Genomic DNA, 27,441 nt, shown 5'->3' with positions numbered 1-27,441 from the left:
ACCAAAAGGTTACAAACAAAAAAGTTAGAAATACATTTAACAAAAAAAAAGTATTCTATTGTTTGTTTAACACACAAAAGGGGTGAATTTGTTCTTCCTTTGATTTACTATATTTACAGATGTATTCATTAAATATAGCATAGATATAAGGTAACAGAATATATACTGTGCTCAGCATTATTGTGCATTTTCATTCAGAAATCTGCATAAATTACTTTGTTCGAGACATCCTCTTAGAGGAATTCTTAGCAAGCTCAGTAAAGTCATCGCGTCATTTTCTTTTTTTAATGTTAATGTCACCTCTGAGCTCTCATTAAAGTTTTCATAAAGACTCTAATTGTCTTAGATTTTGGTTACAGGAGAGGAAAAGAAAGAGACAGTGACACACTGTTCCACTGAGACATTTTATATACAATCTTTTTTGGTACATGGAAATAGAAAACAGACAGAAACAGAGACATAAATACAAACCCAAACACTTCTTTCAATATAAAACAAAGATGAAATTGTTTAACACTTCACTAAAGCCGTACAGTCATTATGCATTACTGTCGTATCAGTCTTAAAATTACCTGTAATTACTGTCTATAAATAGCGGCATATTTCCAATATGTCGGACCGATGACTGTTGAACGTGACTCATAAAAAAGATACTACTCAATAGCAAGTGACAATGCATTTTATTCGGTATGACTTCAGTGAAGTAATCCAGTAGCAAGGCAGGGGTCAATTCAGATCTGGGTCTTTTTATGACTCAACACTTCAATCATTAATTTTAGCTCAGAATATCGTTATTTCTCTTCATTAACATCTTGTGCCAGAGTTTGTACTATCCTCTCTGATGGGATCCACTTCCAGTTTTTTTAGGAGTTAACATTGAATTGAACCATGTCCTGTTACATCGTGTCCTCTAAGGAGAGGCGGCTTGCTCTTCTACAGGTGGCAGTGCTGTTGTTAAAGCGCTGGATTAGATTTTTGGCACAGGAAATAGTACAGAGTTCACCCAAGGAAACTAAACGCACACACAAAAAAAAAAAACCAACAACACGAGAATCTCTATGCTATAAGAGAAGATCTGGTTAGACTTTAAAGTGTTAATTCCCACTGAAATACAATATTTACAGTCTCAGAAATTTGAGATAAAACTGTGATGGTTTAGATGTACAAGAATTATGGTCAATATATATAATTCCTGTGTTTAGATTTAGTCAAAATATAATCAAGTGTAAAATGTCTGGTGCTGTTTTTCTTTATGTGTACAGTACTGGGAAAAGAATTTAGGCACTTTAGATGTTTAGATCACATAATGCATTAATTATCAGCCCAATATTCATTATGTAGCATGACCCCAAACATAGTCAAGAGTCATGAAGACGTATCCTCAGCCACAAGGAGAACAAAGATTCCACTATAGAGCCCTGATCTCCGCATCATTGGGACTTTACTTGCAGTACCTAGAACTTTCACACAGTACTGAATTTACAGTAGGTTTTCGTTTATTTTTTTAATGTGGTGATATAAATGTAAATTCAACACCGGAAAATGTGGGAAGAAGGTAGCGGTGCTGCAGTAGAGCAGCGAGGATTGGTGCATATGTAAAGTACACACAACTCAAACTGCTACATATACACAGTCTCAATATTTGTATGCGTCTACCATCAGGCACAAGACTTGCTCTGGAGTGAATGATTTGGGGTGGATGGTCTGCTGCTATTCTTATTCTGTGAAAGTGAAGTGGAATGTGTGAGAGCGCGAAAATGAGTCAGAGGAATGCTGAAAGCCCCTGCAGTTTATAAAAATTCTTCTAGCTTTGCTGTAGCAACCACCTGAACTCTGCCAACAGAAGCTCAGCGTCAGGTTAAGCTAATTTGAATGTAAATGTGCCCAGTTTTCCAGTGGAATCGGTTGATGCTTTGCGCTCCAAATCTCAACTACATAAGCCAAGGCAGGGATCTATTTTTATTCTTTTTTTTCTTTTTTTTTCTTGGGTCAGATGGAGTAAAATGAACGTCAAAATTACAGGTCAAGGGTCGGACATGTCCAAGAACTCTTTCTCAGGTGGAGGTCCGCCCCGGTACCAGCTACAGGATGAGTCGGAGCGGCGGATACAGGCGTACTGCCGAGCCTGCTCCCCATTTAGGCTGTTATCCAGCAGCCAGTCCGTCCACAAGCACTCGTTTTCGCCTGTTGACGCACACGGGACTGTGTAGCAGGTGTTGATCTGATAAGAGAAAGAGAATCAATTCAGTCCTTTACTCTTTATTTGTTCCTGAAGTCGATCCCGCCCAAGTGTTATTAATAAGAATATAGTTCTGGGTGAAGGCTGGAAGAAGAACAGCAAATAAGTGCGTCGCTGTAAGGAAGTGTCAATTGAAAAAAAATAAAAGTTCTCACGCCTGAAAAATGTCTGTACTAAAATAGAAAGGAGGCAGAGAAGCAGACAAGAAGAGTGACCTCTTTGATGTAACAGCTGTCGCTCTGTTTTGTTAAGTTCATGTAGACGTCTCTAAGACAGACAGATGAGTGTGAGAAAGATAAATATGTATAAGTGGAGAATGAACAGTCCTTACTCACTCTGCATTCACAGCCCATCTGGTATCTGTAGTTGAGGTTCTTCTTCTGCGATAGAGATAAGTTGTCCCAAGACTCAACCAGGTCACACTGGCCAATAGAAATCCTCCCATCACTCCACATGCTTCCTGTTTAGTGACACCACAACACCAGCGTTTAATCTCAACCAAAAATATATGGACATGTACAACACGTGGCCTTGTTAACAGCAAAGAATCATGCTTAGTTGCTCTCTTATGGTCTGTTTACCGTTCACCTAAGCTAATTGGCTAACGTATGTCGTATTTACCAGGCTGACAGACATGAAAGTAAATGTCAATCCTCTTATCTATCTCTGAAAGTAAATAATTTCCCATAAAAGCCAAAGAAAGCCCTTCCTGCTACTATCAGTTTTCCTTTGCATACAGCATATACCAAATTAAAACAGCTAGAAAATAACTGCATGCTGTACCTGAGAGCAGATACCCTGCTTTATTGTTGGAGTCCAGCTTGACTCCGCACAGCGAGGAGAAGACTGGAGTGTACACATACTGGATATCCTTGGCCTTGTCAAAACCTTTGAACATCTGGACACAGAGACATGCAGGGAGACACGAGTCAAACAATTTCTCACTGTACGAGCCTGGCCTGATGATAGACAAACTATATGCTCCCAAAATATAGCCCGCAGGCTTTTATTTTCTTTTTAAATTAACTCCAAAACATGTAAAATCCAACCTTATTAACATAAATTTGGATGTTCAGAAAGAGACAGGGAATAAGGGCAGACAGTGTTGTGATATGGGCTATGTGTCTTTCAGACTTTTAAGACAACGGCCTGTTTGTGAGACCAATTACAATTTGTTCACCTTTCCTGTCACTTGATATGTAGCCAGTATCCACATAAACCGCACAGCAACACGCAGCAACCCGCACGGTTAAACTGATGGATGTCTGCAGCAGCAGCAGCTGTTACTGCTGCCTAGAGCTCCTACCTTGATCATTTTGATTTCATACTGGATCATCTTCATGTAAGGTGAGGAGCTGTTGCTAGGCGACACAATCTTCTCTCCGGAGATCTTTGCCCTTATCACTGTTAGGGGCGAAACACAACAGAGAGAAAGGAGGATTAACAGTAATTGAAATGACAAAGATGGTGAAGTACTGTACAGGCTAGAAACAATGGAAAACACTATGGTTAATATATTTTTTTAATAGATAGATAGATAGATTTCTCATGTCCCTCCTCCTTCCTCTTTTTCTGTCGGCTTTTTCTGTCAGTCGTCTTTCTCCTCACACAGACAGTGCAGCAGTCCCTCTCAGTAGTGATACAGGAAGTGTCCCTCGTCTCCTCTGGGAGGAAAATCAAAACCCTCATGGAATAACAAGTAGCTCACTGCTTGCTCACTCCCATTTAATCAACTCCACACACACACGCACACATACATGTATACAGTATATAATTTACCACATACACCCAAAGAGCACATTTTGATTTTACAACCTCGCAAAATATTTTATTATAATAAAAGGTAAAAAAGGTATTTTTAATCGGACGTAAACAAGCAGGCCCCACTGTGCCAAATTAAACTTAATTTTAAGATTTTTACTTTTCCCATCAGCCAAACACGTGCAATTTGCATTTTCTGCATTACTCATAATGTTCACTGACAAATTAATTTCACTGTCAGACATTGTAACACTGTGGTGGCTAAATCTATTAAATATAATTGAGTTTGCTATTATAGCTTCTAGGTTAATCTCCAGTGAAAAAGTCATGCATTAACTATGCAGATAACTGAAAAGTTGTCGACTGACTGTGCCCTTAACTCCTCACACAAACAGTGGCTTTACAATTATACCTTAGCAACCATTTCAACAGGTGTGGCAGGCCTCTTTTCAAAGATGTTAAAGCACACAGTTGCAATTGATAATTTACATAGTTTGTCTAAAGTAAATACGATAGTAGTAACCTCTGGTTTTGAACAGATAATATCCATAGGAAGCAAACATTCAACTGAAATACGTTTAGGAAATAAATAAACCACACGTAATGTATGGAGTTGTAGGCGATAGTTGACAGATGTGAAGAGTTTAATTTAGAGTTTCTTGTTTTTTTAACATAAACAGCACACGTTAGCATGTCTAGCTTACTAGTTTGCTAGCTACAGTTGTAAGACAGTGCTACTCCAAGGCCAGCGACGTTTCATACTACATTGTTTGGGAAGTTTGGGACGCGAAAATGCTTAATTTGTGGTTACAACATGGGAAACTGTGTACACAAAAATGTTCAAGTGGTAGCGACCATACGTCATTAGGAGACTGCTGCTAGGCAACTGCTAGCATCTGGAAACCAAAGAGGCTAACAGTTAGCAAGCTAACGACTGGGTAACTCAATATAGAAAAACTTAAAGGTGTAACAAAAACATGAAGCCGTTGAGTCAACGTCAAAACATAAGCAATGACGCCAGGTCGTGAACTCAAAATTACGAAGGTGAATACCACAGTTCTTGTGAACTCGTCTTGAGAACACAGGCAGCAACACTAGCTTAACTTAAACATACAAAAAAGCACAGATTATCTACTGGTGATGATGCTGTTTTTTCTAGGACATTTAGTTTTAACTTAGGTCTTTCGGTAAGTTATTATTTAATGTAATATTAAACATTAATGTACATTAAAGAATATTCATTTCCTTGTCAGCTTGAAACATGAAAACATTAAAGTGGTTTTTTTTAACCAACGTAACGTTTAATTAGGTTGCTAGCTGCAACTCTGCTAGTGACAGTTTTCAACCGTCAACAGACACAAGCAACAAATAGTAAACCTTTGTCTTCTACTGTGTGATATTAAGTTCCCATCATTTTGTAATAACTACAATTTATATGGTATTTTGATATCTGCATAACCAAGAGCATAAATTTAATGTTTTTCAATATAATTTAATAGGTGTCTTGTAATTCCCATAAATGTAATGCCCCCCTATAGACGTACCAGAGTGAGATGAAGTGAAAGAAGAGATTTAAAGGTTGAGTAATGTCAACCATGAAAAAAAAAAGAAACAACGGAATTACAGAGAGGGAGAGTGTAGCTAAGCAAACCACCCCCTTGTTTTTCCATTTTGCTCATCACATAACTACACCACGGTGTTGTCTGCCGGTAAGAGGAGGAGGAGGAAGTCAGCATGTTCTATGAAAAGTCAGGTCAAGTACAAACTATGCTTTTGTTTGTTAGACATGCAAGAAGACAAGGGGAGGAAGACAAATGTATGTGGGACAACTGGTCCTGAAACCTTCACAATCACTTTATATAAAGTGTCAGGAAGCACAGTCGTAGGTGTCTCTCTCTGAATAAGTCAAGTGGCTATTATAGATAGTGGCGCTATATCTTTTATTACATTTAATAAATACAGTACCGCTGTATGATAAGGTGACATTGTTCAAAATTGCCTATTTTGGCCTATAACTTCAGAAACTAAATATAACATGTAGTAACCCAATTCTGTGTCTGACCTTACAAGGACACACCTGCCTATATACTCACCTGCACTCATGAGCAGTTGTGACCTGAAAATGTCTTCTAATAACTAGAGCTCAGTTTTATTACGCATTATTATCCATTTTAGCGTCATACCTGCAGTGGCATTAACCGTCATTAATTCAGTTTATTAGGTACTGGAAGCTGGAAGCTTAAGTATGTCGGCAATACTCGTACTACATGAGCCATTTGTCTGCCATGTTATACATCTACCGTATTACATGGGCTATGAGATAAGTTGTATTTTTGCTCCATCCTCTAGTTACTTTGCAGATACATTGTATGAACTAAACATAAACAAATCTAAACATTTATTTTCCTAAAATAGTAAATGGTGTTAGTATTATATTATTTAACACCAAATTACTATACATCAAAATGCAGCTTATAGGTCAGTGTATTGGCATTTCTAACATACTGAGAGCTTTACTTTTGGATACTCATGCACATTTTATTGCCATTAGTTTTGTGTTACAGCTCAAAATCAAGCTTTCGGGACTACAGCATTACTCTGTGAGAGCCAAATCAACACTGAATATTTGTGGCTATTTCATTATTGATACTTAAAATACAGTAATATTTACAGTTCCAATAATCACTTGTTTTATAGGCTAATGTCATGTCTGTTACTGAACGCAGAAACATCCATGCACCCATCTCCTCAGCAGTGATTACACCACTGTATAAGACTGTTCCCTACAAAGAAGTACTAAACTGCACCAGCGATGACCGTCACATTATTGCTCTCTTTGATGTGCACTTTGGTGTGGAAAGGAGAAATATATCTCAAAGTGGAGACGGTTGAAATTGAGCCCAATAGCTAGTCTATCAATGGTAAGTAATACACCATACAGGCATAACAGTGCTCTGCATACAAACAGCTAGCAATGTGAGCTTTGGTCATATATCAGTGCAAGGTCAGAAGCTGCTATATGTAATTATCCAGGAATTTTAATAATTCATTGAAAAACTATATCTCCTCACGAGATAAAATCTGGGGTTGATCTCCTAATAGTTTTTCAATAGCCCATTTAAATGACACATATTCATACAATGACTGAAAAACCTTTCAAATTAGTTGTCTCTTCCCTTGGCCCAGATTCTCTGAAATGTTTACCCCCCGTCCAGGCATTTCTGAACTGTGCAGGCTAGGTTACCCACTCATTTGAGTTGCTGCAGCTGTGTTATGAACAGGAATAAGGACAGGCATGCATGCAGAGTGAAAGTGGCTGTGCATCTGCCCCACAGCTACATAACCAAAGAGAAATATTGCAAACTTGTACCATGAGAACTGATGTAGTAAGTAACTTCCCCCTCCCAGATGAATCGGCACCCTTGTCATGCTCACAAAGCTGGACTGTCAGTGGGCTTTCACACCGATATTGTTAGTATGCAGACCATTAGACCAAGCCTATAGACATGGAAATGAAGTGGGGAGAGAGTGGGAAAGAAAGAGAGATGGAGTAGGCTGTGTTGGCATGGCTTGGCTTCCATCCAACAAACACACACTCACGCACATGCACACAATGTCAAATACACAAACATGGCCAGGGAATCATCCAGGGTTTGTCCAGATGGGATATTACTCAGATGTACAGCTATACACAAACAACTGATCAACTCGGACGGCAATGTCAGGTCAACTAAAGGCCACCACCAGCATATCCTTGGAAAACAACCAGGATGGTGTAACCGCAGACGCCACCATGTGAAAGGTTTTCTTCTGAATACTTGTGGTAAATGAGGGATTTTCCTGATTTGTTATTCATGGGTCCAGAAAGTTGTGTCCTACCTGAAAAGGGACCACTGACTTGATCCATTCAGAGATTTGCATTTAAAAGAAACAGTGCTGAGACCTCAAGAAGACCCAGGAAATAGGATTCTTTTACGAAAATCGTAAAAGTCAGAACCGCCTCCTTCTGTTCTAGTGTGGGATTTATTATATACACCATATTTACCACTCAAACCACTTTTTTTTTTTTTTTTTTAGAAATAATTGGTTCTCAGTTTTACAGAAAACAAAATTAGATTAGAAAGATAAATTCTAGCTCTCCATGTTTTTCGTAATCTGGTCAAAAACTCCCTCTCTTACTGTTGTGTTTTCAAAGACATGCCGGTGGGCTGAGACAGAACAGCTTACCTTGCACAGAAACATACTTGTCATACTTTGACAAAAAATATTGTAACGCTATCCCAGTTTAAGACAAAGCTGCTTACATTACACCGAACTTTACAGATTATATAGAAACCAGCTCTCAATGAATACTACGCAGTATCTCTCTGTACAGTATATTAAAGTCTCCGAACTTTACATATAACCCCACAAGTCAGGTTCTTGCTTTATAACATGCACTTTAACTATTGTAGGTGGTGCTACGTTAGCATTAAAAGTGTAGCTCATAAGCTAACATGCTAATAACCGCATTAGAACGGATCAACACAAAGCATGATCCATTAGTTACTTTGTGCGTTTTGCTTTTTTTGTAAATTAATCTCTGTTCACACTGGTAATTTGCTCTTATTTTAAATTTAGAGAAAGTGTTATGTTTTCTAAAGAGCAGCAAGCAGCAAGTCTTTGAATGTTTACTGCACCAATTAGAATAACAAAAAACTATAACTATAAATTTGGACCCAGTGCAACACCAGTGGATCTTGTTCAACTCTGGGTACCCTTTCCAACTTCATGTTGTTCATTTGGAGAAATTGTACTTAACAGGATCCCCATTTCGGTCATAGATGACACACTTCATAAGTAAAAAACTGTCCTCAAAACACTGCCCTAAATACTCTCATTGTGTTCCCATAACCCAGATCTAATTTGGTTTTAGACCTGGAGGTTTTGAAAACAGGTCTCCACTTCCATTTCACACTGACTATTTTTTAAGAAACATTTTTTTTAAAGCTCCTCAAATGAGCTCAACTTCTCTAAACCCGAAGGAAGATACAGACCAATTTGAAAACAAGACTCAAATAAATGCAGTTTGCTGCTTTCTCCCTCTCTCCTCTGCTGGAGTGCAACCTTTGACAGAAGCACATACTCCAGCTTTCCACACTACAGAGCCAAGTACTCAGAGTCAGAGCGGAGTGTTGGTTTTGGCCTCTGCTTAGACAAGAAAGGGTTGGATGATGGGGGGGCGTCGGACAGAGAGAGACAGGCAGACAGACAGACAGACAGAAAGTAGGCCAGGGGCACTCTGCTGAGTGTTTTTTAGGTTTTGTTTTTATGTGGTTGAGAGCAAATGTCACTTCAAAAACAGAGAGCAAGCAGGAAACAGAAAGAGCTATGTGTTACACATTTTCAAATGAATAATTAATCTACTGCCAATGCAATATTTTGTTTAGTCTTTTATGTTGATATTTGCTTAGATTTTTTTTTTCTGAACAAAAGTGGTAATTCCAACCAGCATAGTTTGAAAAAGTCACAATAGTATATTAGCGTCTCTTTTCCTTAATACCCATCATCCATTTCACTCCATGCAGTTTATAATTTATATGAATGTAAGTGGATAAAACCACAGTAGTACATTCAGTCATGGGGTCCTATTGATTGGTTCTTGTCACAGTGAGTTTACTGTGTGGATTGGAGTTTTTTCCCCTGACAGAAAATCTAATTGAGGAGATCAATAAACCAAATCATCAATCGATTAATTAAGACTGAAGGGTTCTGGGTAATTACATGTGCACTCTGAAGAAATCAGTTTTCTGCTGCTTTTAAAGGCGTGGTGGGATATTACTCATTATATTTAACATTTACACAAATGAAAACAAACTTAATTAGTCTTAGGTCAATTACTTACCGATCTCAGCACTGCAGAAGAGCTGCTGCGGGTGTGCTGGGAGGCAGCTACATCCCTCTACGACTTCCTCCATGCCCGCCCCAAGCAAGAGGAGCACCCAGAGCCCCAAACGCACACTCCGATCCCGGGACACAGCCATCGTGACTCTGGCTACCTCTGACCGCTCCACCACTTGATGAACACTCGGGAGCCTCTTCTGATCCTGTTAAGTTCCCCGGGAAGCACGGCAGGCCAGCAGTCAGCAAGGGGGGAGGCCGATGGGCAAGACAGTAGAGTCGAAGTGCTAGGGTGAGCTCTGCTGAGCTGGCAGGCGGCTGTGGATAGAAATGTTTTCATAAGTTTAAAGTACACCTATGAATTCAAGCTGCAGCAAATTAGTGGAATTGAAGGGAACGCTGCTGCTGCTGCTGTCGCTGCTCTCTTTTCTCCTCTCTCTGTCTCTCTCTCTCCCTCTCTGTAGACAACACACTGAGGAACTTACAATAGCTGGATCCCCTCACACTCTGGTCTTGAATGCTGAGAGGGTCGCACACAGGGAGCCTCTTATGTGCTCAACAACTTAGGGACAGCCTCCTCAAACACAGAAAAAAAAAAGAAAACTACCATCGTTTGCATCCTCTTCTGCCCTCTCTCTTGATGTCCTCCCTCCTCCTCCCATAGTCAGCTCACATAACTCTAGTTAGATCCTGTTTTCAGAGTTGCCGCACAGTTTCACACAAACGTGCCTCCCTGAGGATCAGTCGTATTGACTTTTTGCGATTGTCTCAATTCTTCTCTAGCTCAACCACAGGCTTCACAGTTGAGGTTTTTATTGAAACTGAATGGACTGCCATAATCCTCTGAAGACGTTCATGGACTCCAGAGGATGGATTGTTATGATTTTAATCTTTCATCTTTATATTGTGGATTACTTGGGATTATGAACCTAAAAAAGCATTGACTAGTCCTATCAGCCTCAACTGTACTTTGTGTTTTGGTGTTAATTTATAAATGTAATGTGCTAAACTAAAATATTTTACCTGACAAACATTAAAATTTTCACTGTGAGCCCGTTGCAGTTCTTTAAATCACACATTTAAATGGTGGCTTTTATAAATGTTTTATAGATCATGTTAAAAGCTAAATATCAGATGCAATATTAAATAATATTAAATTAAAACTCATACTTAGTTGATCCTTGCTTGAACTCTCTTACTTCTAAAACGGTCTTCTTCTCAGGGCCTTGAGTATTAATTGATAATTTACCAAACATTAATATTTTAATTAAAATTAAAGTTTTAAAAAAAATGTAAAATAGACAGCAGCTCTATATATAAGGAGTCAATTATTGGCGTTCACTACTTTAAAAAAAATAAAACTAAAAGTGAAATACACTTTTAAATAAAAAGCCTCTCAGTTTTCACTGCTGGGTTTTTCCAGACTGTTGTTTTGAATAAGGTGTTGTAATCCTGTGTTGCTCATCATTATTCATCCTTTAATTGTCCTGTTGCTTTGCAGATTACAACACCAAGTTTCCCGGTAGTGGTGAAGATCGGCCACGCCCACTCTGGAATGGGAAAGGTACTGTGATGATGATGATTCCTTTACAGTGATGCAAAGAGATGTTACAAGGAGATGAAATTAACCACGTCACAGGTGCTTTAAAGAAAATATTGAGTATATAGGAGAATCATTTCACAAACCGACGTACACTACTACTTAATATGCATTCTCCATCCTGTTTTCCACTCAGCTATCCTTCCTATCACAGCTACAGCTAATCTTTACTCTCTCAGTCGTCCTTCGCTCTTCTCATTGTGCCGGTATCGACTGAAAACTGTGTTAATAATTTCTGAGGGAAATCGGAGTGAAGTGTTTCCACCACTCCTCATCGATCCACCACACGCCATTACCCTGAACTGATCAATATGGTTGTCTGTTATTGTCCTTTATAATGTTGGGTTAAAGATGTACCCGGAGTTGGGTCGAAGTAGTGTTAACTTTGCCCAGCAGTGAAGGTAAATAACACCTTATGTCCAAACCACCCCCTGTTCTGGATGATTGTCTTATTCTATTTCTAATTCAGGGTCAGTTTCAACCCTGTAGTTTTCAGTCATCTAACACATATTTATTTTTCTGCTTTCTACTTCTTCTGTATCACAATACTGGCGATTAGCTTAGTTTCTCATAAAGCCTGGACACAAGGTGAAACAAGCAAGATATATTGTCAAGCTAGTTGTTCACCCCTCCTTCCAGTCTTTATGCTAAGCTAATGCTGCAACTGTCTCCCAGCTCTTGTTTTTTACTCACACACAACCATGGTTTATAAAAATATAGTGAAAATTTGTGCGATTACCAAGTTAAGACATGTTTCGTCATCCTTTCACACGAATAAAAACTTGTGCGTATACTGTTAAACTAAATGGCGTTTCTGCATACGTGTGTTATTCCTCTGTAGGTCAAGGTGGACAATGTTAGTGACTTCCAGGACATTGCAAGTGTGGTGGCTATCACTCAGACCTACTGCACTACAGAGCCATTTGTCGACGCCAAATACGACATCAGGGTCCAGAAAATCGGCTCTGACTACAAAGCTTATATGTAAGTGGGCTGTTGTTGTGTATTAGCTCGGTTTAGGGAGACTGTTGTGTATGAACAATGACTGCAGGGCACAGAACAGAAGCACCAGTTGGCAAGGGCGTAGGGACATAAGAAATCTAGAGCTTGCAATTTTGCCGACCCATTTTTATTTTATTTTTTTCATGCTTTTTGTTGTCTGTCAACCTGTGCTATTATCACTGTAAAACAAAGAGCATATGCTTACTGGCCTATTTATCAGGATAATAATCAGGCTGATAACCCGCGGCAATGCTCTTTGCCCGGCTACTCAAGCTTTTGCCTGAAGCTAGTTTTGCGACGAGGTTGTCTACTGAAGTGACTATTTTGTCTGTAATAATTTAATGCGCAATTTCCTCCTCTTTTTCAGGCGAACATCCATCTCTGGTAACTGGAAAAGCAACACCGGATCTGCCATGTTGGAACAAGTAGCCATGACTGACAAGTGAGCGCTGCTTCCACATTAGTGACGCTCAGGCTGCCGCTGTGTCACACGTCGTTTTTGTGTTATGTCACAGTTAGTCACAACGTGCTCACATAGCAGACTCACTCGGCTGAAAGCAGTTGGGTAAACACGCAGATGTTTGAAGATTAGTTGATATTTTCAGCATTTATTCTTGAATGTTTATACTGAATGCGTGTATGGATAGAAAGAGATTAAACTGTGCTGCTGTGGCTCTGGTTTCTGATATCACAGCTTTTCCATTGAGAGGCTGAGAAAATGTGAACAGGGTATTGATTTCCTCTTATGCTTTTGGGAAAGTGTAACAGATGAGGAAATGGAGCAGCGAGAATTGCCCACATTCACTGTAGAGGAAGGCAAGCAGAACATAACGGGAAAGATTTTCCTTACTGAATGTTTTACCTAAGCTTCACTAAAAGCACCGGCATAACAGGTCAAAATGTAGATAATGATCAGCTGCTGCAGTAACATCTGTATGGATCACCAACGATAAATACTGTAGCTCAAAGTCAAAAAAGATTAAAAATGAAAGTAGTTTAAGTAGCTCAATTTGCAAACTCTTGAAAACATTCACAAGCCCCAAAACAGTAAGCAAGGGTTTTACACCTTTCTTTGGTTTTTCACTAATTAGCACCACAATGTAAAACGAAAAGTGTTCATTTTTAATCAGCTAGTACCAGAATGCTAAAAATATTTGGTAAATCTGAAAGTGTGGAGAACAGCCTGCCCTCGTACAGATTAGATTATTCCTTAGGTGAATATCCGTCTGTGTTGAACCTACTTTGGTTGTGTGCAGTCTTCCTGACAGAAAGCCGTACAGACAAGAGAGCAGCAGCACCTTGATGGGCTAGCACAGCCTGGAGCTACAGAGGCTCTGCAACAGGTTTACTGTCAGGATAGATACCCCCGGAAAGTAACATTTGCACTCTCATACTGTGCTGGAGCGATAAAGAAATCAATACCATTGATGAATTTGTGTCCAAGAGCGAAACTTCTGTAGCTAACCGCGAGGCAGAAAATGTTCAGTTTTCATTCCTAGTTCTGTCTGATGCAGCAAAGTAAAATAACTGCAACTCTCATTCTCTCGTTCAAGTTATTACCCATATAGTAGCCGAAGGGGCTTTTCTTGGTTTATGACAGTTATTATCCCTAATCCAGTCTTGTTGTCACATATGTTTCTCTTTGTGATAGGTATAAACTGTGGGTTGATACCTGCTCTGAGATCTTTGGAGGGCTGGATATCTGTGCTGTCAAGGCCATCTGTGGCAAGGATGGCAACGACTACATTACTGAGGTGAGAAACACACATAACAGAGGGCAGGAGGAAGCTGAAGAGAGATTTTCAGATGGACCAAATTGCTGATAAGGCCTTAAGCTGCTTTGTACCACCACTGCCTCACAGTATTTACTGACCCCTGCCTTTTGTTTGCAATGTTTCACCATGTTGACATCAGCCTGTGGGAATTGTGTTACATAAGACTTCCAAAACAACTGTATTAATAATAATAATAATAATAATACATTTTATTTATAGGCGCCTTTCAAAGCACCCAAGGTCACCGTAGAAGTAAAACAGGGTTTAAAATACATAACAGACATCAAAAGCATTTAACAAACTACAACTATATGACACTAAAAGATACGATAAAAAGATAAAAGATTTGGTTTATAAAATTAAAAATTAAAAATCTGGAGAGAGTGACTGTCAGGGAGGGTATGATTGCAGAAAAAGGTGGGTTTTGAGATGGGATTTGAAAATTGCCAAAGTGTCAATGGTGCAGATGTTGGGTGGAAGGGAATTCCAGAGGCGGGGGGGCGGAACGGCTGAAGGATCTGGACCCCATGGTGTATTACATTGAGTACTGGCCTAATATACATTGATGGGACTTGAAATTGTCTGGAATCAAGTGATTGAAACTAACCTGAATATTCATGTAGATTTTTGATAATCAACATCTGGTAATATTTGAAGACGGTCTTTCCCAACAAACTGCTCTGCCTGGTCAATTTAATTTTACTGTCTCCGTTTGTCTTTAATTTGGTCTTTCCAAAACGTATTGGTTTCATGTTTAGTCATCTCTAGTCACGACCACAATGGCTGTAAATACACACTGTGAAAGAAATTAATGTAGAAAATAGTAGCTTTCCTATAAATGAACAATTTAATTGGTATGCCTCAGTTTGGAAAATGTCTTAATGCTCTAACCTCACACATCAGCTTTGGAAAAAAGAAAATAGTTTAGGGCATTTTTGAGGGCGAGGAGAAGATTAAATTGACGCACAGTGAGACCATAAGATTGGGAAATTGTCTATTGCGGACAGATGGGAAGGAGTGTGCAAGGGTCAGACAGGAAGACTCGACCAGATAGAGAGTCATGCACAGACAAAGGAGAAAAAAGATTATATTGTACGTGAGGAAAAGTTTGGTTGGCTGACTAACTTTATCACCTCTGGCTTGACTGGAAGAAGTCCCAAAGCTGGGCAGTTGTGAGTGTTGGAAGTAGTGCTGAAGTACAACAATCATATATAACATTATGACCACTGACAGGGGAAGTAAATAACATCGACCATCAACAATTCAATGTTCTGCTGGGAAGCTTTTGGACCTGGCATTCATGTGGATGTTACTTAGACATGTACCACCCACCTAGACCAGACCAGGCACCCCCACCCTGTAGAAATGACACTCCTTGATGGCAGCAGCCATCCCCAGCAGGACGCAGCCTGACACAGACACACACACAAAAAACGGTTTAGGAACAACTAAAAAAAAACATGAAGAACAGCACAAGGTGTTGACCTGGCCTCCAAATTGACTAGATCCCAAACTGATCAAGTATCTGTCGGATGATCCACAGAGGACCCTCTCCTCAACCCACAGGGCCCAAAGGCCCCCCACTAACAATGTTCTGTTGCGAGACACCACAGGACACCCTCAGAAGGTCTATGTCCATTCTCTGATGAGTCACAACTGTTTTGGAGACCTACACAATATTAGGAAGGTAGTCATAATGTTAAGAATGATCAGTGTTTCTGTCACAAACGGGGGTAGCGGGGGTTGGGAGTTTGGACCCAGATGCAGGACTCAAAGGAGGCAGGAGTAGGCGAAAAAAAGGTTCTTTTAATTAACAAAAAGACAAAACTTACAAAACCAAAAAGAGCTGCTCAGGTTGCAGGAAATCCAATAATCAAAAACACTCTCAAAACTATGACGTGGCATCAAATCTATGACATGAACTTGGCATGAAACACTTAACAAGAATCACATGGCATGACGAACAAGCAGTGAACAAGCAGTATGACGCGACAGGGACAAAGGGGAAGGCAGGGCTATATGTATACACACACGAGGAGCAGGGGTGACAAGACACAGGTGAAGCAAATCGAGACAAGACAAGGTGAAACCAATGATCTAATCAAGGGAACAAAAAAAGGCATGAAGACAAACAGGAAATCGAGAACTTAGCAAAATAAAACAGGAAACAGAACAGAAAAAACTAAACACTAACCATGACTTTGAAAACCAAGAACTTGACAAAATACAATAAACAGAAACACAAGAAACTAAACCATGACAGAAACAAAAGACATGACGGACAACATGGAAAACCAGAACTTAACAAAATAAAACAGGAAACAGAAAACCTAAACACTAAACCATGACTATGAAAAAATACCAAGACTTAACAAAATACAATAAACAGAAAACCCAAGAAACTAAACCCGTGACTGTGAAAAGACATGACGGAAAGACATGACGGGACTAAACAGAAACCAGGACAGAAACTAAACCATGACGAAAGACCAAGAACGGAAAGACGTGACGGAAAACCAAGAACGGAGGACATGACAGAAACTAAGACATGATGAAAGACATGACGAAGGACAGGACATGACGAAGGACATGATGAAAAACTAAAACCATGACTGAAAACGTGACAGAACCCGTGATAGTTTCCTGGAACATTTAGGCACTGAGGCAGGCAGAGAGGTAAAGGGGGCAAAAGGAACAAGACTAGAAGGTTGTTAGGATGCAGGCAGAAGGCTAGCAGTAACCTAGACAAAGCTGAAGCTCTGAAAGAAACTGGAGATGAACTGGAAGACTGGTGATTTGGAGCAGGGACTCATTTGGCCACAGGACTGATCCACTGAGTGGCCATTCCACCAACTCAGGGAGCAACTTGACAAGCCTGGGTTTGTTGGACGCAAACTCAAGAGTTGTAGCGAGAGCTGCTTCTCTCTGAATGTATTTTGGCAGTAAGAACAGAACCACTTAATGGTGCAGGTCCACTCAGCCCCCTCATCCATGCAAAAAGCTGGGTCGGTTTTTATCAACGTTCTCGTAGCTGGCCATAAAAAGCTGGACCTAAATGTAGACAGTGACACGGCACATATGGTTAAAGACGACTTGTTGTTTGAAAGTCACTAAACAAGATTGGTGGTTATAACAGGCAAGCAAGTCCAGTGATGCAGCACAGCAAGTATTCAGAGACTGGTAGGAGGGAGAAGGTAAGAGGACGATTAATGTGGAAGTGTGTCATCATACATTGAGCGTGATTACAAACCCCAGTGAGAGAGTGTAAATCACCAGAGGGAGGAGAGGAAGATTATACAGTAGCAACAATGACACAGACAGCCAGTCATCGTGGTGTCTAAGTCATGCGTCTAAACATCCTGTTTAAACTTTAAAGCAGGCTGACTGTCTGAATAAAATGTGATGCTGAGAGAATAGCATTCTTATGTGTGAGATTTGACAATTTTGTTTCCTTGTTAGTTCATTATTTATCATCTTTGTGGTTGCATCTTTATCAGATAATGAAATCCAAATGCAAGTTTACTGCATCGCCAACTGCCATGTTTTTACTTGTAGTTTAAAACGAACCCGAGTTGCAATTTAATGTGGACATTAGAAACCTTCCAGTGTAAACCAAAAACCCTCCATTCCAACCAATTTTTTTTTTATCAAAGAAAAAATACCCATAAGCACAATCTTTTTTATTTGTGACCTGTATTTTCTAATGCTTGCGTGCTGTTTTCCAGGTTGTGGGTTCATCTATGCAGCTGATTGGTGATCACCAGGCAGAGGACCGCCAGCTTATTTCAGAGGTGGTGCTGACTAAGATGAACCAAGCGCTGGCTGCCAGGTCGTCTAGTGTTTCCCGCTCACCTGCTCGCTCTCCTCAAGGCCAGAAGGCAACTACCGTGCAGCCCCAACAGGTGAAGCCTGCATGAAAAGTGTTTTAATCCGAGTGCACAGACAAACAAACCCTGTGTGTTTGTAACGGGCTACTTCAAAATGATTAGTTTTATTTTTTTCAGTATATACAGTCTCATTCTTACTTAATATCTGTTGGAAAATAATTTTGTTGTTGCTCTTCACAGTTTATTACTGATTAATCTGCCAAGTTACCTGCCTGTATACTTCTCTCGTCTTTATATGTATTTCTTTTGCCTCCAACCAGAGTGCTGCCCTTAAGGAAGGACTGGCGGATCCAAACAGGACCTCAGGCCAGCGCCCTCAACCTCAAGGTTCTCTGAACACTGCTCATTATTAAAGTGTTTAAGACACACTGTCTAAAGAAATCACTGGGGAGATGTTTCTGAATTGACATATCAATTAGTGGACAAATTTAATGACTTCCCTGCCATCACAAGAAAAACTCACTTGAAACATATTAATAAACTAGAAGAATCTGAGGAGTGAATAAGGGGACGTTTTCAGTCCTTTGAGCGCTGCAGAATTGGGACGATGTAGACGATGATGTAGTCCGAACAAGCAGAACGATAGAGCCATAGCCCACATTACTAGTTCAAGTGTTACAGCGGGGATGTTCATTCAGTTGTTTGGCCAACAAAGGGGCAACTCAGCAAATAGTTAAAGGGGTAGATGGACATTTTGGGAAGTAAATTTATTCACACTTTGCCAAGAGTTAGAAGAGAATATCACTCTCCTGTTTGTACAGTAAATAAGTAGCTACCACCAGCAGTTGGTTACCTTAGCTTAGCTCAAAAGAGGAAAACAGCTGGCCTGGCTCGGTCCAGTGTAATAAAACCAACCATCATCTCTAAAACTCAAACAGTTAAACAAAATATTGTGTTCTGTTACGCTATTTCTTGGCCAGGTTCAAACACTTCCTGTACTCTTGGTGCTGCGTTGAGTCTTTTAATACATCACTGCACCTTTCCCGCCAAATCTTTACAACTTTGTTTGTAATTATTACAACGTGACTGTTAATAGACCCCTTTCAAAGCAGACATTTTACCAGATCATAGCAGGAAAAGCACTAGTGTAACTGATTTGATAGATTCTGCCTTCAGGTGGGGTTGTGGACGCCCCTCTCCTGTGGTGTTCACAATAGAGGTGGTACAGGTGGAAATCTTAGGTAAGAAGTTGTGACTGGTTTGCAGGTGTTTTCAGAAATGGCGGAGGTGCTACGTAAGTAAATATAGTGTAATTTAGTTGTAAAGAGCCTCATCCTTTCATTATGCCTTTGTATTTCGATCATAAACCATTAAATATCACCCAGTCATTAGTAAGTGTTAGCCTCTGTGGCTTCTCAAGGCTCAACAGATGATGTTACCACTTTAACGCAGAAGAAGAAGAATTTTAAACAACTTCCAGTTGTAGCAAGAATTCAGCCATTGTGAAGGTTATTAATTACACCTTCCTACCTGCAACAAGTCAAGAGATGTAAAGGTGCTAGCTGGCAGATTTTGTTACATTGGACAGAGCCGCGCTATCTGTTTCTCTGCCGTAGCTTCATGTTCTTACTGCACGAGTGTGAGAATGGTGGTATTAATCTTCTCATATGACATTTATAAACAAGTAAACGAATAGGTCAATTTCCCCAAATGTATTTCTTGTAGAGTAAGATCATTTTTGTGTTCACACTACTAGTCTCATTGCTCCAGTAGCTTCAGTTGGCGTCTGATCACTGCAGCCGTCCAACAACAGAAAAAGGCTTCTGCTGTCTGTTTGAGCAACGGCCTTGCTTCTCTTCAACATGTGACCGTCACTTGAATTAACGAGCAAATGTACAGTGCAATGCCTTTAGCCAGCATGTTGAGTTTAATTGCTGCTGTGTCGTCAGTGTTAAACCCTGTGTGTGTCTGTGTGTGTGTGTGTGTGTGCTGGTGTTTGTGCTCAGGGCTGATGATTAAAAACTAAATGTGCCTATTAAAAGCAGCAGTAATGTGGTGAATTAACAAAAGCCATTATTGTGAGAGCCGTTGCGTTTGTCGGTGAGTGTACGTGTGTTTGCATGTTTGTTCATTATGTTTCCTCATTTTGCATGGATGTGGCAAATGCCTGTACTCCATGTGGTGTTCAATGTGTTTTTAAGAATGGCAGCTTTTTATGTGAATCGATAGAGTTGGACACGTGCCTGGACTATTAAGGTGTGCAAATACGACTTTAGTCACATGTATTTGAATCTTGCATTAAGAACACTGCCTTTTCAACTAAAATAGTAAAACACTATGAAAAACATTTTGAGAGTGGCAGATATGGCTTTATCTGTGGATGAATATTGTATTTATCTATATGCATTCTCTAATGTGAACTAACATAACTCCCTGGATCGGTATTAAGATCAGCTCAGCTTGGTTTCTGTGGTCAGTGCTTGAATCCTTTTCTAACTGCTTTAAATCTTGTACAGTTTTATGGTAACTTATGGTAAACAAATTGGTTTAACTCTGTCAAGCGAGGTCTTAATGTTTGTGAGCAACTGTTTAGTGTTTGTCTTTGGTTGTAAATGAGCATTTGTTGTTCTTGTGGTATAATGCAAAAACTTTATATACGGTACACAATCGCAATTACGCAACCTGGTTACATGGTTAATTAAAAGTCAAGAAGTCAAAGAAGCATCGTTTTCCTTTCTCTGCATGATCATTCCTTATTTGCCTGGATACAGATGATTGAATTGCTGCTGTTTGATTTTCATACATTAGTTATGAACACAAATTTTCCTAAATAATAGAATTAAAGAGCGGATTTAGTTCGGCGCTAATACAAGTCTCGCGTGGTTGGTGTTTCGTCTCAGATAAAGCAGTGAAGTGGAAATTATTCTAATAGCAATCAACAAATATTAGATGTAATCATGAAGCTACTCTCTGAGCGGCGAGCTAAACGGATGTCTCATTCAGGGTTTGTATCCAAGCAAACTGTTATTGTGTCACCCTTTACAAATTATGTTTGTACAAATGGTATTTCCTTTGATTTTTATGCGTCGTGAGTCCCAAGCAACCATGACAGTCTCTGATAAAACGTAAGACTCATGGCCATTTAGCTGCCCGACAGCACTGAGAACTCTGAGAACGTGTGGGATGAATTTTCATGATGGTTTTGTAATGGTCAAACTGTGTGAAAATACTGTTTAATGAAAACTGATTGACACATACACGGATACATTTAACAAGCTGTCTTCAAAGACACTTTAAAGATGCTATTTACACACCAAACAACAAGCCACTGGAAACTCATCCCTGTCCAGATACGTCAGCATCTGTAATAACTTGATTGTGCATGTCAAGTGTCTTTGCTGCGTGTGTTTACGTCGATACGCTTTCTTTCCATCTCATCTCCACCTCAACCTCACTACTAATGGTCACACAAGTTAACTGTGCATAAGAGCAACTAACACTTGGCATGTTGGTGGAGGTGACGCCTTCTCTTAACTGCTGATCTGCCACCCCCTGCTGGTCATTACAGTCCAGACATTCAGAGCCTGTTTGGCCCCAGTCTGTTCTTGACGGATGAGTTGGACAGGGTTTTTATGAATGTGAGAGGTCATTATGTGAATGGGCATGTCCAGACTCAAGCTCATTAACTGTCTTATGTTCTGCTTTGGTCTTTGGTGAGTGTTAAAGACGCCTGGTTTTCTGCACAAAAAAAAACAAACAAATGCTAGATTTTTAAATGATGCTTATTTATCTCATTTATTTAAACCCTATCTCTTTTGTTTTGCTTTTTTTTTTTGCATTTGTATCTTATATAAATGTGGTTATATACTGAGGTATAGTTTAATGAAACTATCTTATTTCTGTTATAGGTGCACCAATGAAATCACAGAGTGTGGATACGTCATCAGAATCAGTTAAGAGAGCGTCTGAACCAGTACCAAAGAGCAGCCAGGCCCAGAAACCTGGTCCAGGTCCAGCTCAGAAACCAGCTCAGGTTCAGAAACCGAGCCCAGTCCAGAAGGCCGCCTCAGTCACAAAGCCTCCAGTGCAGAGGCCTCCTCCTCCAATGACGAGAGCCCCATCCGTCACAAAGCCAGCCCCAGATTCTGCTTCCAGCTCAGTCCCAGCCAAAGCTTCACCATCATCTCCAGCTAAAGCAGCTGCCGCTCCAGCATCACCCCTAACCAAACCAGCAGCAGCAGCAGTAGCAGCACCCCCTGGCTCCCCTGCAGCCTCGGCTCCAGCTCCCACCTCTCCCCCAACCTCTGCTCCTACCACGGAGCAGCCGAAGCCCCAGCCTCAGGGCTCGCCATCCCCTGCACCTGGCAAACCTAAAGATCTGCCCCCCAAACCCACACCACCTGCAAAGCCTATCCCCCCTGTGCGCAGGAATTCCAAGCCACAGATCCAGCCAAAGCCACAAACCCCACCTCCTCCTAAAGCTTCACCTAAACCCCAGGCTGCTGCCCAAGCCCCGGCGCCCTCTCAGGCTTCAGATGCCGCCTCAGCCCCTGCCCCAGCGCAGGTTCAGTCCCCGGCCAGAGCCAGCCAGTCTCCGACTAACGTCCAATCTCCAGCTAAGGCTCAGCCTCAGGCAAAGCCAGCCTCCCCTTCCCCAAACCCTGAACCTGTCCCAGCTGAAGATGCCACAGCGCCCACTGAGGCCCAGGCCCCTGGGGATGAGCAGCCCCAGCAAAAGAGCCATCCTCTGCTGAAGTAAGAGCGATATTATCAACACACTGTTGATAATGCAAAGACATGCATTTCAATGGGCCGTATAAGGTATTTAGGATATAAAACAGTTATTTACAGCCACATCGTGATTATTTAACAGTAAATTATTTCAGTATATTTTGTTATAAGAGTATCTTATTATTTACACATTTTGTGTATGTGACTTCCTGGCCCTTTTAAAAATGTCCCTGTTTGTCTTTGCTCCTCACTTACCCCTTCACTTACCCCTTCACTTACTCAATTAACATCCACATAACCCTCTTTTCCCTCCCTTTATTCCTCTTCCATCCCACTCCCACTCCTTCTCCGTCTTGCCCTCTTTGTCCTCCTCTTTTTTCCTCTCACTCCCTTCCCAGTAAGTCCCAGTCCCTGACCAATGCCTTCAACGCCTTCAGCGACTCCTCTTTCTTCCGCGGGGTCTCAAGCTCTGGAGGCGACGGCCAAGAAGAGGCGAAGGCCGAGACCATTCGCAACCTTCGAAAGTCCTTCGCCAGCCTTTTCTCTGACTAGACACAACCGAACCGTAGTCAGCCCCTAACCCCTCCCTTATTGATTCTGGCCCCCCGTTTACCATTGGCCAGCGGTGACTTGATTGACATTAAATGTGACCCAGTCTGAGATTAAAGTTTGTGTGTTAACTGTACTGTATTCCCTTCGTCCCCGGTCCCTCTCCTGCTCCACTTCCAGCTTCCCTTGTGTGAGTAACAGTGAGGCCTGCTGGGAGTTAGTCAAAATAATGGTTTTGAAGGAGTTACGTCATTGATAGAAAACAGAATACAGTAGAACAGAAATCTTTATTTTTCCCAGAGCACACTGAAGGAACACATTCTAAAGTATATGGAAAGAATAATATTTAAGACTACAGATGAAATGTACATATATACATTATATAAATATAAACATATATAACTTTAAAGGGAGATAAGCCAATAGTAGAAAAAGATACCCAGCAGCACTTTTAAATTAGCTTTTGTCAGTGACATAACTCTTTCATTCAGTGGCTGGATTTATTCCTGCTTTTGATGGTTTTCTCATCCACTGAATCAGCGTTGGTCAGTAAAGAAATACTTCTTCAGAGGATTTGTTCCTGTGTAAATCCAGCCGTTGTGTCCTTGGCTACTGGGCTCATCGCTGCCGCCCCTTTTTTTGTCTACGAGCTTTGAGATTCATTGATGTGCGAGGGAGTTGGATATATGTGTACGTTCATGTGTGTTGACTTGTTATGCATGGCTCCTCCAAGTGGCTCGGTGTGACTCTTTTGGATCAGATGGGAGCTCTATCAGTGTTGAGTTTTGCCCTTTGTTGCCTCTCTCTCTCTTTCTCTCTCTCCTCCTCTCTCTCTCTCTCTCTCTCTAGATGTTGTAGCCTTATTGTGAACATGTTTTCAATTCACAGCTACGTTTGTTAGCTGTGCAGACCTGAGTCAATTACAGCTTGGCATGTACTCATTTACTCTGAAGTAACCTCCTAATGGGTGTAGATTGTTTGTGGTTTGGTCCAGTCAATGCCAGAGGGTGAATGAGTGCACTTCAAATGGTAACTCATGTCTGTAGCTGTGACTGGTGATTTCTTGTTTCACCTCTGTGTAGATCTATCAACAGTATTGTAATTTGTTGATTATTCTCATGAAAAGACATTGAGACGGTAGTGCAATAACACCTCGACATGACAGTTGAGCGCTGTCACCCTTATTGTATGGATATTATCAAACATACAGCATCCGTGTCTGTGTTAAATACCTTACATTCCCTTTAAGGTTCCTTTCAGTGGCGACTCTCCAGGTTGCTCTTTATCTGCAGTCAGCCGCTGGGTGATTATTATTGCCATATTAAAGTGTTGTCATTGATCCCCCTTGTAAAGGGCGAACTGAAATTATCGCCTGGCTGGAATGAACCCACTACCTTCACTGGTCATCTTCAGTTAAGTTGGTGCATTTCAAGTACATATACTACATATATATATATAAAAAAATATTAAAAAACTGCATATCAACCTGTCTGCTTATCCATTTCCAGTACTTTGTTGCGAGTAAATTATATTGTATTTGTATGTATGTGTCATCTCAGGAGTTTATTTTTTGTAACACATCGACTGATTTATTTATTTTTTAGGCTCCATATTTATGGTACAGTATCTAATGTTTGTTTTGTATCGTGTTTTTATTTGTAATGCAATATTGCTTTGCATGATCTGGTGATAATATTGCTTTATTTTCTGTACAGATGAAAGTTAATAAAGATGTGGTCCATCATTGCACTGTTTCACTAAGTGAGATTCAAATTGAAGGATGCGTCTTTTGCTTTTAAAGGGGCACATCGGATCAGATTTACACCCGGCCTGAGGAGTTTTACCACCTGGGAGCTAGTTCTTTAATGTCGTCCATGGATCTGGACATACACTCATGGGCACTTTAACAGAAAAGTTGAATTTTCCGGACAGGGAACTCCTACCGAAAAGCTGCTGTTGATATGAGCCATAGAAAATACAAGCGCTTGGAGCTTGACAAAATGAACTTAAAGCTAGTTCCTAAACAGGGCAGGTGAATAGGGTGAAAAAGTTAACATCACCTTGTACCTGTCCATGTTGTGTACTTACATTAAAACTATTTTTCTATCTGTTACAAGGTTTCTGAAATTTTAGATGTAATAAGTATCACTGCATAAGTTAAAAATAAATAAAAAATACTGTCAACAGCCAGAACAAAAATCTACTTCCACAAAGTTTTTAGGAATAAAATGTAAATTAAATCAGCCTATAAATCAGAGGTCTTCAACAGGGGGTCCGCGACCCCTAGGGGGTCCGCGGAGGTACTGCAGGGGGGTCGCGAAAATGTTTTGATTGATTAGACATTTTTTTATATTCACCTCCACAATTTTTTTTAAACACACATGAAGTTCTTTTTAAATGTTATACAGCTTGGGGATTATGGGGAAAAGAATCAAGGCTCTAACTATTATATAACATATATTTATGGGCGATTTCCTGATAGTAGTGATCATAAACGGCAACAGAGTCAACCATCTTGATGTAAATAAACGATCTATGCTGCTGTGCCATACTATAGGACCGGTTTAATATAAAACACAATTTTATACAATATATATATATAAGTAGGGGGTCCCCGCTCCATCTCTCCATCAGATTGGGGGTCCTTGGCCTGGAAAACGTTGAAGACCCCTGCTATAAATTATGTATGAGCAAACAACTCTGTATAAACATGCATAAGAGTATTTCTATCCGTATAGATAGAAATAAAGCAGGAATCCTTAATGCATGGAAGTGTGGAAGTGCTACTGAAGAGGAGATGTCTGCCAGAGGGTATAAGAAAAACTTTTAGAAAACATCCTTCAAGTATATGTTTTAAAAAATTCAGCTGAACTTTTGAACTATTGGATTTCACCATAAAACTTCCATGGCTGATATCTTATATAAAGACAGACATATTTTGACGACGGGTGGCACAGTGGCGAGGTGGTTAGCACTGATGCCTCACAGTGAGAAGGTTCCGGGTTCGAATCCATGGGCCAACTGGGCCTCTCTGTGTGGAGTTTGCATGTTCTCCCTGTGTCTGCGTGAGTTCTCTCCAGGTACTCTGGCTTCCTACCACCGTCCAAAGACATGCTAGTTACGTTAACTGGTGATTCTAAATTGGCCGTAGGTGTTAGTGTGAGTGTGAGTAGTTGTCTGTCTCTCTGTGTTAGCCTGTTAGACCTGTCCAGGGTGTACCGCGCCTCTCGCCCGATGACAGCTGGGATAGGCTCCAGCACCCCCCGACCACGACCCTTCACAGGACAAGCGGTTACAGAAGATGAATGAATAAAATCTTTTGATGACAGATCCTATAGATATAGATGATTTCTTTCCACTAAACTAACTTTCCACTAAATTGCATTTGACCAGTGCACTTGTCTGTGGTATCTCTTGTTAAGCCTTTGTGTTGACAGATAAAAACATATGTTACAGGATTTGGTCAAAAGCAATCCAATCAACAATTTAACTATGTGACTAATTCCCAACCTTATGATCATCTGAGAGTATTATGAGGGTGTCCAGAAGAGACTCAGAAGTATGTCTCACACGGTTTGTGTGGAAGCACAGTTAAGTGATTTTGAATTTTAGCGAGGCTCAAACACTGTTCACAACACCTAAAAGTTTCATAAACCTGCTAATAGATGATGGAAACCATTCAGTTTTTAGGCATATAAATGTCCAGCTGAAGTACGTGAACCAGTTCCCACCAGCTGGAAAACAGCATCTGCAACTATTAAGACATCCACAGCTGACCGACAGCTGCAACTGAAACACAGTATGAGACGTAATGCAACAAAGTATATGTGCATGATTACAGAGCTTTACATCTTGCATATTTAAATGTGGGGCTCTCCGATCATCAGCGTCTGATCAAATCATTGTCAAAAAGCCCTCTCCATGTTGGGGTGGATTAATGTCAAACTACAGCATCCCAAGTCTTGCTCTCATACATGGCGGAGGATAAGTTGAACTACTTCTACTACGCCACCAGATGGCACTAAATCCATGCAGAAATATTGTGTATATTGCTCATCAGCAAAAAAAAGTGTTTTT

General features: G+C 40.5%; 2 protein-coding genes across 2 annotated transcripts in view; one reads left to right on the top strand and one right to left on the bottom strand.

The window, feature by feature from the left end:
- The window catches only part of syn2b (synapsin IIb), a 76,655-nt gene extending 53,252 nt beyond the window's left edge, over window positions 1-23,403 (top strand). The window contains exons 6-13 of the mRNA XM_084542091.1: window positions 11,382-11,444; window positions 12,322-12,464; window positions 12,850-12,924; window positions 14,134-14,236; window positions 17,983-18,159; window positions 18,405-18,471; window positions 21,993-22,839; window positions 23,214-23,403. Coding sequence (XP_084398217.1) covers window positions 11,382-11,444; window positions 12,322-12,464; window positions 12,850-12,924; window positions 14,134-14,236; window positions 17,983-18,159; window positions 18,405-18,471; window positions 21,993-22,839; window positions 23,214-23,367 — 1,629 coding nt within the window. The 3' untranslated portion in view covers window positions 23,368-23,403. The remainder of the gene's footprint in view (window positions 1-11,381; window positions 11,445-12,321; window positions 12,465-12,849; window positions 12,925-14,133; window positions 14,237-17,982; window positions 18,160-18,404; window positions 18,472-21,992; window positions 22,840-23,213) is intronic.
- On the bottom strand, window positions 6-10,779 carry LOC311487498 (metalloproteinase inhibitor 4-like). The gene is made up of 5 exons (XM_084543795.1): window positions 9,885-10,779; window positions 3,546-3,643; window positions 3,023-3,137; window positions 2,575-2,699; window positions 6-2,221 (listed from the first exon to the last, which is right to left on the bottom strand). Exons 1-5 carry the CDS (start codon window positions 10,021-10,023, stop codon window positions 2,024-2,026), a joined length of 675 nt encoding a protein of 224 aa, XP_084399921.1. The 5' UTR covers window positions 10,024-10,779; the 3' UTR covers window positions 6-2,023.
- Window positions 23,404-27,441: the final 4,038 nt, after the last annotated feature.

Source organism: Chelon labrosus (assembly GCF_963514085.1).
Source record: "Chelon labrosus genome assembly, chromosome: 4".
Taxonomy (NCBI): domain Eukaryota; kingdom Metazoa; phylum Chordata; class Actinopteri; order Mugiliformes; family Mugilidae; genus Chelon; species Chelon labrosus.
Note: the sequence above shows the minus strand (reverse complement) of the source record. Positions and strands in the feature narration are given on the sequence as shown.